A 17,996-nucleotide genomic window follows, 5' to 3' on the forward strand; every position below is an offset into this window, starting at 1 on the left:
CCAAGTGACTATTATGAGTAAAAGCACACGACAAAATGAACTCAAAGGAAGCTCGAGGCAATCATCTAGCCAATTCAGCTGCCAAACAGACAGCTGGTGGTCCACGGGAAGTGGACAGCAGGGTGGTAGAAGAAGACCACCCCGTGCTTACCTTACAGACTTTCCCAGTGGACAGAGTTTATCTAAAAGAACTACAGGAAACAACAAGTCCGGATAAGAAGGAAAGCTGGAAATGGAGAGGAGCAACTCTCAGAAATGGACTATTCGAGTGCAACAAGAAGCCTTGTCTAACCAGGAGTATGTACCCAGCCGTGGTGCAATGGGCACATGGAGCTGCCCACTTGACAAAGACTTTTATGAACTCTCTTATCAACAAGTGTTGCACCAAGAGTTACTCCACTGACCGACAACTTCTGCAGATCATGCATTATCTGCACCAAATGTAACCCAGGATGCACAGAAGAAGCACAGAAGAAGCACCTGGCAAAAGCCCTATACCCCATTCCAGAGGATGCAAATTGATCATTCTCAAGTGCCAAGAAGTGGCAGATTCGAATACGCCCTAGTGGAAGTGGTCATGATTGCCAGGACCACAGCTAAGAAACTACTGAGTGAGATAGTATGTAGATTTGGGGTCCCAGAGGTGATATTGAGAGATCAGGGCCAAGCCTTAACAGCAACCCTTACAAAAGAGATTTGGGCAGCACTGGGGGTTCAGTTGGCACTACACATCCCATACCACCCTCAAAGTAGCGGGAAGGTAGAAAGGATGAATGGGACACTAAAAACAGGATGTTAAAGATGGCCCAAGAGACTAACATGAGTTGGCCAGACAGTTAGCCCATAGCCCCGTTCAGTGTCAGACACACCCCCGGGGGAAACATGCCCTATTCCCTTATAAAATTTTGTTTGGTTCAGCTCCCAGACTTGGTTGTTACTTTCCACAACAGTTACAGTTGCAGTCTGATGTGTTGACTAATTATGTAACCACATTATCACGAGAATTAACCTGAATGCATGTCCAGGTGTTTTTTTTTCCATTCCAGATCCTGAATTAGATACAGGAACACACCAACTACTGTCTGGAGATCCTTGAGCCAAGTTATGATGGTCCATTCCAAGTTTTGCTGACCACAGCTACCTCAGTCAAGTTGGCCAGGAAGAACACCTGAATGCACGCTTATCACTGCAGGAGAGCGTGTTTTCGGGTGCTGCATATCCTTTTTCTGTTTGATCTAGGGGGGAGGGGCCCAGGAGGTGGCCATCACAAAAATGATAACATAATTACGTTTTGGTGTAACTCTTCAGGTACACATGTGACCACCTTTACCTTAGATTACTGTGACATAGTACCTTGTCCGTTTGACCCTTCATGGTGATGCCATTGGTACAGTGATATCCCTGACGGTAAGGACATATATGTATGCCACACAGACAGTTACTAGGGACAGAGTTGTGGTTTCTGTGGGGGCCAGTGGGTTGGAACACAGGGCCAGACTGGGCGACCACAGAGTGCATTAGAAAAAAAAAAAGATGAAAATAGAAAGCCCCATATCCTAACCAAAGATACCCCTGATACATACACTGACCCAGCACACAGTCAGAGGAGGAAGCGAGCAGCTCTCTCCGGAAGCTTTGATCCTCATGTATACATACATGTCATAAGGGTTACAAGGGGGGTCCCTGATGAATTTAAAGCCAGGGACCAGGTAAAAGCTGGTTTTGAGTCTTTGATCCCCATAACAACTGTCAGCAAGAATGTAGATTGGATTAACTACATGTCATGGTTATGCAATAGAGTTTGTCGATCAGCATACCTGTCTCCATGTGTTCATCTCTAGAGACCAGCTGACCCTCACCTGACTGCTTTTGTAACCTCTCCTCTAAGCATGGCCCCACCCCAGGCCCTATCAGGGAACCCTATATTAACCTGTGCACTGCAAGCCAGCAGTGCTGATCAACCACTGTGTGTTAGCCTTTGTGTGTACTTGCTGTGTTTCCTACATCTGATTCCTGTTACCGACCTTGGCTTGTACCTTACTTTCCTTGTTGTTCCAGCCTGCTGCCTCCTTCCTCTTCTCCTGTAGTCTAGCGTGAGCTGTGAGACCCTGGGGGCCGCGACCTGGAGCCAGACTGCAGAGCAGTCCATCCTTACCATTAAAGGCTCTGGTGAACACCTGCTGGCTCTTAGACTCCGCGCCCTGGGGAATCTTTGCTCTAGCTCCCAGTGGGATCTGTGTCAGTGATCCAGTAGACCTGCTTCCTGAACCTCCCAGGGTTTAAGCCGCAGCAGTCAGCCGTAGGGTCCACTACCTTGCGGTGCACTCCTGATCCCAACGGTGTGCATCTGTCACCCAGCCTCTAGGTGACCTGACACTACACATATTATAACCAACAGAGATTTGTAAATTACACTAAAGATGCCCTCCAGGGAATTGCTGACCAGTTAGCCCCCACTTCCTACATGACATTCCAGGACCTGATGGCCTTAGACATGGTGCTAACTGGGAAAGGAGGTGTTTTGTAAAATCATAGGAAAAAACGGGAACCTGTTGTACATACATTCCTGATAATACTGGCCCAAATGGTAAGGTTACTTTAGTTATAAAGAAATTAGAAGATCTGTCACTAGAGTTGAAGAAGAACTCAGGTTTCACAGACCCATGGGATCAATACTTTAGCTGGATGAGTGGGTGGCAGAAGGTGCTCGCCCACATACGGGTAACGGTATTAATAATCCTGGTTCTTTTAGCCCTGATTGTAGGCTGTATTCTACCTTTTGTAAAAAAGTTAATGAACAAGGCTGTAGACAATAGCACACCTACATTTCTCCACCAAGAAGAAGAGGACCCCCTTATGATGGAAGATGGCAAACCCTTCACTCCTCTCCAGTCACTCCCTGTCCATAACCTCACAATCCTATAGGGTTATAGAGATAGATAGCGCCTGACTGCACCTCTCCAGCTGTAACGAGGAGGGAAGTGAACAGTTGCTGCCCAATTCTATATACAGCCAAAAAGAGTTGCTGAGGAGAAGGGCCAGGCCAAAGTGGGACCTTTAGTATTAGGGACAGAAAAGAGAAAATAGTCATTTTAGGGGGGATTGTGAAGGAATGTGATGTAGATAATAATAATAGTAATCTGAAAATGTCTATTTTCTTATGTGCATACATATTTTTCTCCTTACTCATTATATAAGTATACAGGTTTGCTCTGTTCCTATATTTTCTCAAGATGGCGGGTACCCCCTGCATCCCACACATCAGAAGAACGCGGAACTGAAGATAAATCCAAAAACAGCCAGACCTCGTTATGAAGATTCTCCATCTTCTTTTCTATCTTAACCAATGAGAGGTACCTATTAGACTAACATAGCAATGACGTATTTGTGTGTATAAAACATTAGCACCGCCTTGAATAAATTAGAAGTGTAAGAAGTAACGGAGCTGAGCGTGTCTCAGAGTGTTTACTTTTATATGCATGCATATCCACACTTTCAAATTAGAGACAGCAGCAGATAACCTTGGGCTTGATTGGAGCTCTTAATCATTTCCATAACAATAGCTCTTATACAGGAGAGTGCGGGAAATGTTTTTCCCAGAAGTCCCATCTTTACAGACATCAGATATCTCACACGGGACAGAAGCCGTATTCCTGTCCTGAATGTGGGAAATGTTTTTCACAGAATTCCAATCTTTACAAACATCAGAGATCTCACACGGGGCAGAAGCCGTATTCCTGTCCTGAGTGTGGGAAATGTTTTTCAGTGAAGTCCAGTCTTGACACACATCAGAGATCTCACACGGGGGAGAAGCCGTATTCCTGTCCTGAGTGCGGGAAATGTTTTTCACAGAAGTCCAGTCTTTCCACACATCAGAGAACTCACATGGGGGAGAAGCCGTATTCCTGTCCTGAGTGAGGGAATTGTTCCTCACTGAAGTCCTGTCTTCCTGTACATCAGGGATCCCACACAACCCTCGAGGTGTATTAGTGCCTTGAGTGCGGGAAATGTCTTCTATATGAATATTGCTGGATATCACAGCTCTCATGTGAGGAAGAAGCACACCCTGATATACACCTCAGATATACTCTATGGCTGATCTTCATCATGTAAGAAACAGTTCATAAGGAGATCAGAGATCACCAAAGACATGGATGAAGTGTTGTAAAAATACAATGGATGAGCGGCTCATACAGGTCTGGTAATGTACTTTTATGTCATGGCTTTCTTCCAGGTCCGCACCCATGCACGCACACACCCAGCAACCTCCACTGTCATTGGCAGTAGGACAAGTTTGTCAGCAGGTTCCAGCCAATGATTTTGCCCCGTACCCTGCTGATCACCTGCAGCCAATGACAAATCACTCCTGTGTTTTATTTTGTAAACACGGGGAGCTATCTTGTGATTTCTTCTCTTCCCGAGTCCTTTTCGGTTCAGGAAGAGAAGAGAACATCACACTGTGAGTAGAATCACCACACTTTACACCCACACACCTTAGGTTGGCACATTTACCCCATTGATTGCCCTCATTCACCCTTTTATCACCCCTGTCACCCAACTAGTGCCATTAGTACAGCGTCAGTGTACAGTATTTTTCACCAATCGCTGTATTAGGGTCACTTGTTACATCACCGTTGTTCAAGCAGTCGTTGACAGCCAGGAGCTTTTTTTCCCATGACTGGCACTAGGTACCTGTGAATTTAGTGGCCACAATTTCCCAAAAAAGGTACACTAGTGAAGAAGCCTACAGGATTCTGAGTATGACAGCTGAGAGCGATGGAGGAGTGTTCACTGACAGAATCAGGCTCTGAATACGAACCTGTAGAGAGCAGCGGCACCCCAACAGGGAGCTCAGAGGATGGAGGAGAGGTCCCTGCTAAGGTCAGGCGTACCCGACCCCGGGTAGATGAAGTACTAGGAACACTTGATTTGTCTTATATGTAGCAGGATGCCAGTACTAGTGCCGCACTACCTTTTGGTGAACTGGCAGGTACCAAAGGCCTAGTACATCCTAGTCTTTTGTATACCAGGACAGAAGTATTTTGTGTTGACCTGGCGGGTCCCACAAATGGAGTCCAAGCTGGAGAGGTGGCTAGCACTAGTATTATCCTGCAGACACCAAGAATTCAACCACAGACCCATGGAGCCCATAGTGTTCTTCCAGATGTGCTTGCAAGTCCTGATTAGCAGCCCACAGATTGTGCAGCGCTCGTACTTCCCCCATTCACTGCCCAACCTGGAATTCAGGTGGAAACCGCAAATTTAACAACTCCCCTAGATTTTTTTTTTTTGTGTTTTTTACGGAAGATCTGTATCGATCGATTGTGAGCTGAAGGAATTTATACACACAACAGTACAGACAGTTCACATTGGAGGTTTATAAATGTTAAACTTTTTGGGCCTAAAACCCAACATGGGCGTTACTAAAAAGAATGAGCTGCAATCATATTGGTCCAGAGACCCGATTCATCATATGCCCGTGTTCTCTGCTGCAATGGCCAAGCATAGATAAGAGACTATAATGCATTTTATGTATTTTAGTGATCACACACTTTGTCGTCCTCGAGGTGACCCTGAATATGATCAGCTTTACAAAATTCCGCCCCTCATACACCACCTCCCCCAGAAATTTTCAGATGTGTATACGCCCCAACAAACCATCTATGTAGATGAGGCCATCATACATTTCACTGGCCACATTCCAATCAAACAGCATCTCCCCAGCAAGCGTGCCAGATCTGGGGTCCAAATGTAGAAGCTCTGTGATAGGGCCATTATATAATATATAAAATCCAACACAAACACCGCTTTACATTAGTAAATTAACCACAATCTCAGGGAAACCATCCCTGGACTTCCGGGTCTAGGGAGTCTGTGCAGCCCACGTGCCACTTTTTAGACACAATCTTGGAATTGGCTCGTGGCACCGTGTGACCTAAATACCGGGGCTTCCCCCAATGACTTGTAAAACATCCAACTTAGAAAGGAGGAGAAAGCCTGCTTGAGAACTAATGAATTGTTCGCAGTGAAGTGGAAGGACAATTAACCACCTCAATACCGGGCACTTTTCCCCCGTTCTGCCCAGGCCATTTCTCAGATTTCATTGCTGTCACACTTTGAATGACAATTGCGCGGTCATGCTACACTGTGACCATGTGAATTTTTTTATCATTTTCTTCACACAAATAGAGTTTTATTTTGGTGGTATTTAATCACTTCTGGATCTTTTATCTTTTCCTAAAAAAAAAGTAACACGGCGCAGCTGCGATCGCCCCGTGGGCGCACGAGAGCGACCATTCTTGGCGCCATCATATGACGTCCACCCAGAACGAGAGCCGCCCCGTCGTCATTTGACAGCGGGGTGGGCGGCAAGTGGTTAATTCCATTAATGCAGAAACTATGGTTCAAATTTGCACGGTATGTGATGTAGTTGTGTCCACGAATATCATCTTTATATGGGAGGGGTGGACTTCAATGACCAGATAATGAAGCTCTACTTATTTTCCCGTAAAGCCAGATGCTGGTATATATATATATATATGTGTCTGTATACAAGTGTCTGTATATTGTCAGACCTATTGAGGTTAAAAAGAATTAATTTTTAATGGTCTAAATATATTATTTTTAAATGTGATTCTCTGGACATGAGTAGTAGCCATCTTGTTCAAAACATTTTTTTAAGAGATTAAACTAAGTTTACTGTCCTTAGAGAAGAGATTTTCATAGGAAGGTTTTAAGGCCTCACCATATATTCTACTAAGTTATAAATTATGAATTCTTGTCAGTTAATCAGTTAAGGCATTAGCCAAGGAGGCCCAATGTTATGTTAAGAAATCAGAAATTTTTGGGCCCCTTACACAGCTTTAGGCCTGCCCCCCCCCCCCCCCAGCCTGATCACCAACATTCCCCAAGGCTTGCCCACGGGCCATCCCACTGAATCCAAACACCGGCCACCTCACCTGTACGCACTCAGCCCCCCTCAATCCTGTATATATGTCAGTCCCCCCACACACCTGTATATATGTCAGCCCCCCTCAATCCTGTATATATGTCAGCCCCCCCACACACCTGTATATATATCAGCCCCCCTCACACTTGTATATATGTCAGCCCCCCCACACACCTGTATATATGTCAGCCCCCCACACACCTGTATATATGTCAGCCCCCCCACACACCTGTATATATGTCAGCCCCCCTCAATCCTGTATATATGTCAGCCCCCCCACACACCTGTATATATGTCAGCCCCCCACACACCTGTATATATGTCAGCCCCCCCACACACCTGTATATATGTCAACCCCCCTCAATCCTGTATATATGTCAGCCCCCTCACACCGGTATATATGTCAGCCCCCTCACACCTGTATATATGTCAGCGCCCCCACACACACCTGTTTTTATGTCAGCCCCCCCACACACCTGTTTATGTCAGCCCCCCTTACACTTGTATATATGTCAGCGCCCCAACACACCTATATATATATGTCACCCCCACCTGTATATATGCCAGCCCCCCACACAACCCTGTATATATATGCCAGCCCCCCACACAACCCTGTATATATACCAGCCCCCACACCTGTATATATGTCAGCCCCCCCACACCTGTATATATGTCAGCGCCCCCCTCCACATGCTTGTATATATGTCAGCACCCCTACACACACCTGTATATATGTCACTCCCACCTGTATGTATGCCAGCCCTCCACACAACCCTGTATATATGCCAGCCCCCCACACAACCCTGTATATATGCCAGCCCCCCACACAACCCTGTATATATGCCAGCCCCTCACATACACAAATCTGTTAACATACAAGGCTCTGGCCCCTCCCTGTACACAAACAGCCCCCCCTCCCCTTTCCCTCACAGCCCCTACTTGTAAAGAAGATCTTCCTACCTAGTCCCAGTCTGTTTTCACAAAGCTGACATGTTGCTGAGAAGCATTGTGCAGATCACATAGTAGCCAGAGGTGGCAGTAAAGAGCTCGATGTCTAATCTCAATGAGACGAGAAGAGCAGAAGCTGTGAAAACGTTTCTGTAATGCACAACACGGCTCCCCTTCACCCGTCCTGCCTTCTCCTGGGGCCCCTTACAGTTGTGACGGCTGTACCCCCCTGATGGCGGCCATGGATAAGGGACTCCTAGGTCTCAAATAACAGTGAACAGACATTGGGGCTGATTTACGAAACGTTTGCGCCATGAGTTGAGGCGCACGGCGAGGAACAACGTACATTTCGATATTTACGAAACGTTTGCGCCGGTAACACATCGCTAATCCCCATTTACGAAAGTAATCTAGGCGCACAGGAGGAGGCGATTCACTATGGACATTCCGCACGGCATCTTCAATTCAAATTGAAAAGAAGCTGGAAGTGCCAATATTATGGGGTGATGTGAGGAAGTTTAGTAATAACTCCCCAAGTAACAAATATCCCCAAAATAGAATGAGAAAGTAACTTTTTCAGAACAAGCCTGCTGTGCCTGCAAGTACGTTTAGAACTGCGTGAGATCAATGTAAGCACTGCGCATGTGCAAGCGTCTCTTGCGCTCATTCAAATACGTTTGTTCACTGTGCAGCCAAAATCTTAGTAAAAGTCAAGCAACGTAAATGCAATTGTGTGGGTTGAACGGGCGCAACTCTAATCTTGACAATTTTTTGTTTACACTGGTTCACCCTTATGTATTTTATTAAGGATATTTGCACACAGGTCATGTTAGCGTGTTACGTTGCCAACATGTGACATGTACCTTGTTATAATTATGTAAAAAGACTCTCGCTACTCTAGCTCCTCCTAAAAGAGCATTTACCTTTCCCCCGCTAATGCATATGATTTCCTTGGGCTAACTTTTTTGCTTTTAAAGAGGAACTCCACACTCCATTCTCCAATGCTCTTGTCTCCCCTTCTAATGCATATGTTTTATTTGGGCTAGTTTTTGCTTTTAAAAGGGGAACTCCACACTCTACTTCATTCTCAAAAGACTGTGAGCTGCCTTCACCAATCCAAACCACATCCTTTTTCAGAGCAAACAACAGGGCCAGCTAGGAAAGGGGCGAGAAGAGTGATCGCCCAACCCCCTCCTGAACCATACAAGGCCACATGCACTCAACATAGGTGGGTGCCTTTGGGGCATGTTGGGCTCAGCCCAATACCAACCACAAAGCACTTTGTACCCTCTAGTTTAAAGGGGCTTTCCACATTCTGTAAAGCCCCCCTGTCTGCAGGCCCCCACAACCCCAGCCTAGGGTTGTGTGGAAGAGGCCCTTCTCCCCCTGAATATGGGAACAAGGTGGTTGACCTTTGGGGTGCCTGAGCCCCTCTTGCCCCCAAGAGTACACCCCTTTTCATGGGCTGGCTTGCTGTGTTTGGCTAGGGGTTTGTTAGTGTGTGGGAGGGGCACAATATTTTTTTAGTTTGGGGTGGGATTTTTCATGTGGGGGGTTCTCATTTTAAGCCTTAACAGACCCAAATGGCCTTGTATGTATTGGGGGGGGGGGCAGGCTATTTTTTGTTTTGTGTTAAAATCTTGCAGCTGCAATGTCAATTTGTAAGTTTGCTCTAAAGCCGTACATCTTTGAAGCAGCATTTTGGATACATGCTACGGATGTACCACTTTACAGGCAGAGTAACCCCCTCCCCCCCAAGTTACTAGATTTTAATAATTTTTGCATTTTTAAAGGCACTTCTCCTTGTTTCATGTTTCGGTGTTGTCCAAATTGGTGACATTGATCTATGTCCCTCAGGATGGGACCTGGGCCCCCATACCCATTTTAAGGCCAATAACTAGAATATAAGCCAGCCAAGTGGGGACTAGCAAAATGAAAAAGTCAGTTTCCATAGACTGCAATGGTATTTGTTGTCTAACTTTTGCCCATGTTAGGCTCTTTGTTTGCCCCCCTGGACCAGGGGGTGTTTGTCTCATCTTTAATTTGGTAGCATGCTGAAAGATGTGCTTAATTTTGGACAGGGGGTGGCTTATTTTGTGCTAGCTGCATTTGCGTTGGTCTGGGCATGCTCAGGGACTTGGATTTTTTTTTCTGTGCCTTTTGGTGTGTGAAATGCATTTGGCTTGGTCTGGACATGCTCAGGGACTTTGCTTTTTGTGTGTGAACAGCACTTGGATGTTTCTGGGCATGCTCATAGAGTGTGTTTTTTGGGTTAGTAATTTAAGGACATCCTTAACAGGTGTACCCACTTTGAAGTTCAGTCTCTACATTGGGTGAACTTGCGTTTTGTGTGTTTCATGGACTGTGGATGTGTTTTCACTTGCCTCATTAGCACACAAACCTATTTCATATAAAGCTTGCAGATAGCATTCTTTACCTTGCCATGAAAAGAGGCAAGATTGTGTGTGTGGGGGCGGCAAGAGAGTACATTTGGGTGTCCTTATCGAGTTTGTAACACATGTATTTTCGCTTTGTATTTTATTTGTTCTGTTTTGCAAAACAGATTTTTTTTTACTTTGGTTTATTGTATTTTTTGGGTGGGGGATATTTTCCCCTGAAATTATTTTGATGTTGTCAATGTGTGTCGTTTGTAGGTTGTTCACTTTGATTTAATTGTCTGTGCTGCATTATTTTGCACATTAAGAAAAAAATTTATTTTTTTAACATGGAGTGGTGTTTCTGTGGGTGCCTAACACACATTCATATATATGAGGGCCAATTTAGACAGGTTCCGGTTTATAGCATGTTTTTAGAGTATGGACGGAAACTGGAGTACTTGGAGGAAACCCACGCAGGCACAGGGAGAACATGCAAACTCCAGGCAGATGGTGTCACAGGCGGAATTCAAACCAGCTACCCTTTTTTCTGCTAATTGAAAGTGCTAACCACTACACCACTGTGCTGCACAAATATGTATCTATAGATGTAGGTTCTTGTGTCCACTTGTGAAAATACAAGGGGGTCATGGCACATCTAAAGTCCAAATTTGGCACGTAAGATGGTCATGCACTATGCAATCTGATTGGCCAATCTCTGCACAACTCGATATTTCAGAAAAATAGGTAATAAGAAGACGCACTTGAACAATTAATTCAAATTTTTGGAAGTCAAACAGGCTCTTGCACTATATCAAATTTTTCTATTTTTTTTTAATTTTTCAATTTCTTTAAGATTGCAGTGTATGGTCACTTCTAAAGATCAAGATCTGTAAATATTAATTTCTTGGGTTTAGAAACACTTTTCTGTTCTTTGTAATGTATTGAAATATTTGTGTAAAAATAGAAAAAAAACATTTCAACGATATATGAAGTAATAGGAATGAGATTAGCATCAAAAGGGGTAATTAGGTGAGAACAACTACTAATTGCCTAACAAGACACAGCCAATGAGATGGGCGTGCGCTATTATCAATGAGAAAACAGCCGTTACCCTGGCAACAGTTGCTGTTTACATATTTATTATCGCGTTGTGGGTCTGCGCGCGCCGGTTCACACGCCCAATCAATGATTTATCCGCTGCAACAATTAAGGTATGAACCGGCGCAGTAAATCAGCCCCATTGTGTGCTCGGGTTTATACTGTCAGTCAGTGGAAAGTGCCTATAGTGCTGACAAATACAACTACCGCTTACATCAGAAGTGACAGTTCTGTGTATCTGTGCCTCCATGCTTGGAGTGAATCTACGTGCCTTACTGCTGGAAATACTCTTCCTACTACCGTCTCTCCGGTAATAAACGTTGTCTGGTTTATAAAGTCAGTACGTGTGATTCGCTCGGTGAAGACTCTACACCCGACACCAGCTTACACACCGCTAAGAATAGCAGCGCTTTACCGCCGACGCTGCCCCCGCCCCAGTGTGAAAGGGGTCTAACGGTTATGTTCACATGTAGGTTAAAGAGGTCAATAGTCAGGTATTATCAACCATTCCCAATCATCAGCTCATAAAGGATTATTGCATGTAACATCTGGACAGTGCTAAGTCATTATGTTAGTGAGAGAATGACAGCAGAGGTATAGCATAGCATAGGATGATTTTACAACATAAACACTAGATAATATCCTGCAGCCTCTGCTACATTCACACATATTAGCATTTATACTGCCAGCTGTACATACTAGTAATATACTGCAAGTTCCCGTGGGCAGAAAACCTACCTGACCAGCCGGGCTCACCTCCCACTCTCAGAGGTCTGACAGTTCGGGGCTCACATCGGTTCAGGGGCGGGGCTCTCACCGGTGCAGGGGTGGGGCTATCACCAGTCCAGGGGTGGGGCTCTCACCGGTCTGGGGGCAGGGCTATCGTGGGTCTGGGGGCAGGGATATCGCCGGTCTGGGGGCAGCACTCTCGCTGGGGATGGGGCTATCTCCAGATTCTGGGGGCTCTCTTATCGGCTCGGGGGTGGGGCTCTCATAGGTCTGGGTGAGGTGTGCTCAGTGCTCCCGCTGGGTTTCTCTGCTGCTCCGAGCCTCTAAGCACATTCAGGCTGCATGAGGCAAGGCAGGGCAGGGTCAAAGAGTCAGTGGAGCTCCCGGCCCCGCCCCTCCCTGCTGACAGAGCCTCCCTCCCAAAGCTGAGCCCAGGTGGTCAGAAGGTGTAACAGCAGACCAGGCTCAGGCAACACACAACAGCGTGTGTAAGGCACTGCCGAGTGAGGCGGTGCCGGCACCACTAGTTAAAGGCAAAGCAGCACACATAACTTCTACTTCGTCTGCAATCTACACTGACACTCTGGGGGGTTTCAACCCCCAAATCCCCCCCATATATGCGTCCTTGTGTATATGACATTTTCCTATCCACCACTCTATACACAGGACTGTATATGACATGTTCCTGACCACTGCACTCTATACACAGGACTGTATATGACATGTTCCTGACCACTGCACTCTATACACAGGACTGTATATGACATGTTCCTGACCACCGCACTCTATACACAAGACTGTATATGACATGTTCCTGACCACTGCACTCTATACACAGGACTGTATATGACATGTTCCTGACCACCGCATTCTATACACAGGACTGTATATGACACGTTCCTGACCACCGCACTCTATACACAGGACTGTATATGACATGTTCCTGACCACCGCACTCTATACACAGGACTGTATATGACATGTTCCTGACCACCGCACTCTATACACAGGAATGTAGATAACATGTTCCTGACCACCTCACTCTATACACAGGACTGTGTATGACATGTTCCTGACCACCGCACTCTATACATAGGACTGTGTATGACATGTTCCTGACCACCGCACTCTATACACAGGACTGTATATGACATGTTCCTGACCACCGCACTCTATACACAGGACTGTATATGACATGTTCCTGACCACCGTACTCTATACACAGGACTGTATATGACATGTTCCTGACCACCGCATTCTATACACAGGACTGTATATGACACGTTCCTGACCACCGCACTCTATACACAGGACTGTATATGACATGTTCCTGACCACCGCACTCTATACACAGGACTGTATATGACATGTTCCTGACCACCGCACTCTATACACAGGAATGTAGATAACATGTTCCTGACCACCTCACTCTATACACAGGACTGTGTATGACATGTTCCTGACCACCGCACTCTATACATAGGACTGTGTATGACATGTTCCTGACCACCGCACTCTATACACAGGACTGTATATGACATGTTCCTGACCACCGCACTCTATACACAGGACTGTATATGACATGTTCCTGACCACTGCACTCTATACACAGGACTGTATATGACATGTTCCTGACCACCGCACTCTATACACAGGACTGTATATGACATGTTCCTGACCACCGCACTCTATACACAGGACTGTATATGACATGTTCCTGACCACTGCACTCTATACACAGGACTGTATATGACATGTTCCTGACCACTGCACTCTATACACAGGACTGTATATGACATGTTCCTGACCACTGCACTCTATACACAGGACTGTATATGACATGTTCCTGACCACCGCACTCTATACACAGGACTGTATATGGCATGTTCCTGACCACCGCACTCTATACACAGGACTGTATATGACATGTTCCTGACCACCGCACTCTATACACAGGACTGTATATGACATGTTCCTGACCACCGCACCCTATTCACAGGACTGTATATGACATGTTCCTGACCACCGCACTCTATACACAGGGCTGTATATGACATGCTCCTGACCACCGCACTCTATACACAGGACTGTATATGACATGTTCCTGACGACCGCACTCTATACACAGGGCTGTATATGACATGTTCCTGACCACTACACTCTATACACAGGACTGTATATGACATGTTCCTGACCACCGCACTCTATACACAGGACTGTATATGACATGTTCCTGACCACCGCACTCTATACACAGGACTGTATATGACATGTTCCTGACCACCGCACTCTTTACACAGGGCTGTATATGACATGTTCCTGACCACTACACTCTATACACAGGACTGTATATGACATGTTCCTGACCACCGCACTCTATACACAGGACTGTATATGACATGTTCCTGACCACCGCACTCTATACACAGGGCTGTATATGACATGTTCCTGACCACTACACTTTATACACAGGACTGTATATGACATGTTCCTGACCACCGCACTCTATACACAGGACTGTATATGACACGTCTAAATCCTCATCCTCCCCTTCTGAATGTTCTTCTTTCTCCCAGTCTTTTAGATCCTGATCTGTGGCATGTTTTTGGAGTTCTATCAGTGTATGGTCCAGGAGACTAATTACCTGTGTCAACATTGGCATAGCAATCTGTGCTTCTTGTGTGGTGGCTGCCGTTTTAGCCACTTTGTCAGCAAGAGGACCATCTAGAGGACCATCGGACCACACCTTAGGATTCACTGGTATTTCCTGGACATCTGCTAGGATTTCTTTTGCTAAGTATATAGGGTTTTCAGGGCAAAAGATGTTCATTTTCGATGACTCTACCCTTAGTCCCCCTTCGGGAGTGGCTCTCACTGAAATTTGCAATATCCCCATAAGGTCTCTACCCAATAAACTGACTGGACACTTGGGTATAATTCTGAAACTGTGGACTATTGAAGGACCCATTTCTAACAGGTTTACCCCTAAGGGAGGGGTTTGGAAGGTTTAAGTGGGGAGGCCGTTAATTCTCATAGAAGGTTCAGCTTGGATCATCTCTCCATTCCAAAATTCTTGGGACAGTGTGCTGCAAGTAGCACCACTATCTACAAGAAATGGTATATCCCTACCATTTACACAGAGGGATATCATGGGTTGTTCCCTGTAGTGGAGAGAAATCAAAAGAAAAGCTGGTTCCCCACCAGCTTCATTGTGGGATCTGAGTCCCCCAGTCAACCTGAAACCTCGGAGGTCTTTCTGTGGAACCTGGCATCTGTTTGGGTTCAAATTTGGAACCCCCCACTTATCTCTGGCTACCTCACCTCGTGAGGGCAGTTCATTTTCCAATGATTATGGTCCCCACAATTGAAACACCCCATCTTTTGTGGCTGTGTATTCTTATTAGGATATGGTGACCTTGAATAAGGTCCTCGACCCCTAAATCTGCCTCTTCCTCTGCCCCTACCTCTCTGGTACATGTCTGTTTGGAAGTAGGTACTTATTGGTTTCTCTCTGGGCACCTCGAAACACCATGCTGCATCCTTTTCTGTTAAAGCCTTTTTAAATGCATCATGTGTTTGTCGTGGCCAATCTGAAATTTGTTGTTTAACCATTAATTGCTGCTGTGGTTTTTTTTTTTATCAAATTTTTTATTTATTTTCCATTATATACATTACTTCATACTTTGAATCTACAATATTCAACTTTATCCAAATAGATACATTTATCTTAACAATTAACAATTCTTAACAATTCTTCCCCCTTTCAAGCACAAAAAAAAACAATAAAATTTAAACACCCCCCTTCCTATTTCTCCCACCCCTACACCAGTAGTGCTCCCTCCCCCACTCATCTCATCTCTTCCTCTGGATATAGTGTTTCCATTGTGCTCCACACTTCCCTTCCAAATCCACAAAATTGAAAAGTCATTCCGTCCTTGTAATAGAGAAAAAAAAAACCCTCAACCTGTGCAAAACAATTCTGTTTAGGAGGCTATTAAGCCAATTCAAATCACTCTTAAGCGTCAACCTTAATATCCCAAGAAAAAAAAAATAGAGAACTATATGAGGCTTCTATGAGCCATACATCCTTCATAATCAGTGAGTAAATATGCCCTCTTCCCTTTACTATATCTGTTCAAACTATCCCTTCTCTTCTGTGCCCCCCTTCCTCCCTAAGTGTTCTATCCCTTCCCATTTCCCCACCTCTTATCCCTTCCCCGTATTCAACCCCAGGTGAAAGGTGAAAAAAAACTAATAAGGGAGAAGAAGAGAGAAAAAAACATTTTTATTATCCCCCCCCCCAAGTTCCATGAAACAAAAAGTTCCAGGGCGTCACCTCTATTGATCCGGGGGATAACCTTTCAACCCAAGAAGCGATTGCTTCCCAGAACACCTTAATCTTAGGGCAAGACCACCATAGGTGGAGAAAGGTGCCTTCCTGTCCGCACCCTCTCCAACATCTGGCGTCTGCCGTCGGGAACCTCTTTGTTATCTTAACTGGGGTCCAATACCACCTAGTCAAAAATTGATATGACATTTCTTGAATCTGAGAGCTAATAGACGTAGAGTGCGTCAAAATAAATCGTTTCTTAATTTGTGCTGTGGTAAGATTATGACCTAGTTCTCCTTCCCATTCTCTAATAAAGTGTGGAACTGTCCGATTTTGTGTCGTGAGAATCAGTCTATACATCTGTGACATCAAGTGTCTTTCAGTGGGTATATTTACACACATGGATTCAAAAGCAGTAAGAGAACTCACTGGTCTCATCCCGGGTTTCAGACCCTTGAAAAAGAACCCCAATTGATGGTATCTCCACTCCTCCATAGGTATCCTCCCCATTTTCAATGTCAAATCTCGCAGGGGGGTTAATGTTCCATGAGGGGCAAATTTGCCACATGTCGTATCCCCATCCCTCCCCCAGGCTCCAAAAAATCCCACCTCCTCCCCTGGAGGAAACCATGGGTACCCCTCCAATGGGGTCAGAGGGGATATCCGAGGAGCATAGTCTCCTGATTGATTTATCCCAAATTAAGAGTGTGCTCTTTGTTAATGGTGATGTCCATTTTGAGAGGCCCCTGTCTGTACTCGGAATGCACGGGATTCCAGCCAGCTTCCTGCCTGCCATTATCTGCTCTATGGAGACCCATATTTTCTTAGCGGAGTCGTGGCACCAGTTCAGGATCCGCCCTAAAGACATTGCTCTATAATATAAAGCTACATCTGGTAGTCCCATTCCCCCTTCCAATTTGCCTCTACGCAAAACATCATACGCCAATCTGGGATGTTTATCACTTCATACAAATGCTATGAAGGCCTTACGTAAGGTTTTAAAAAAACTTTGTGGGAGTGTAAGTGGCACTGTGTGGAAAAGATAAATTATTTTGGGTAGTACACTCATCTTTATGGCGCTGACCCTTCCAAACCACGTTAATAACCAGCCCCTCCATTTCTGCAGGTCCCCCATTACCCCCCTTCATTAAGGAACCATAGTTTAAATCATACAGTAGTTCAGGATCTGCTGTGATATGTATTCCCAAATATGGCAAAGAGTTTTTGTTCCAAATAAAGGGATAAGAATTTTGCAAAATCATTTTCATCCCTAAGGAGACATGACTAGGTAACAGTACAGACTTTTCAAAATTTATTTTGAAGTTAGATAAGTCTCCGAACTTAGAGACCTCTGCCATCAAGGCCGGTAGTGATGTCTGTGGTGATGAAAGATAGAATAATAAGTCGTCGGCATATGCCGAGACTTTATATTCAACTGATCTGACCCGTACCCCCTGAATTTCAATGTTTCCCCTCACTTTGCAAAGAAATGGTTCTAATATCATAGCGAACAACAGCGGGGATAATGGACACCCTTGTCTTGTGCCATTAGGTATTTGGAAAT

At 45.1% G+C, this 17,996-nt stretch overlaps 2 protein-coding genes across 2 annotated transcripts in view; one reads left to right on the plus strand and one right to left on the minus strand.

Moving 5' to 3' along the window:
• LOC141122060 (uncharacterized) overlaps window positions 1–17,996 on the minus strand; it is a 396,180-nt gene that overhangs the window by 220,405 nt on the left and 157,779 nt on the right. The window lies entirely within an intron of this gene.
• Window positions 1–17,996, plus strand: part of LOC141122052 (uncharacterized) — an 85,893-nt gene that overhangs the window by 7,448 nt on the left and 60,449 nt on the right. The window contains exon 2 of the mRNA XM_073611847.1: window positions 3,505–3,903. Within this exon, the coding sequence (XP_073467948.1) occupies window positions 3,505–3,903 (399 nt within the window). The remainder of the gene's footprint in view (window positions 1–3,504; window positions 3,904–17,996) is intronic.

Source organism: Aquarana catesbeiana, unplaced genomic scaffold, assembly GCF_042186555.1.
Source record: "Aquarana catesbeiana isolate 2022-GZ unplaced genomic scaffold, ASM4218655v1 unanchor237, whole genome shotgun sequence".
NCBI lineage: Eukaryota > Metazoa > Chordata > Amphibia > Anura > Ranidae > Aquarana > Aquarana catesbeiana.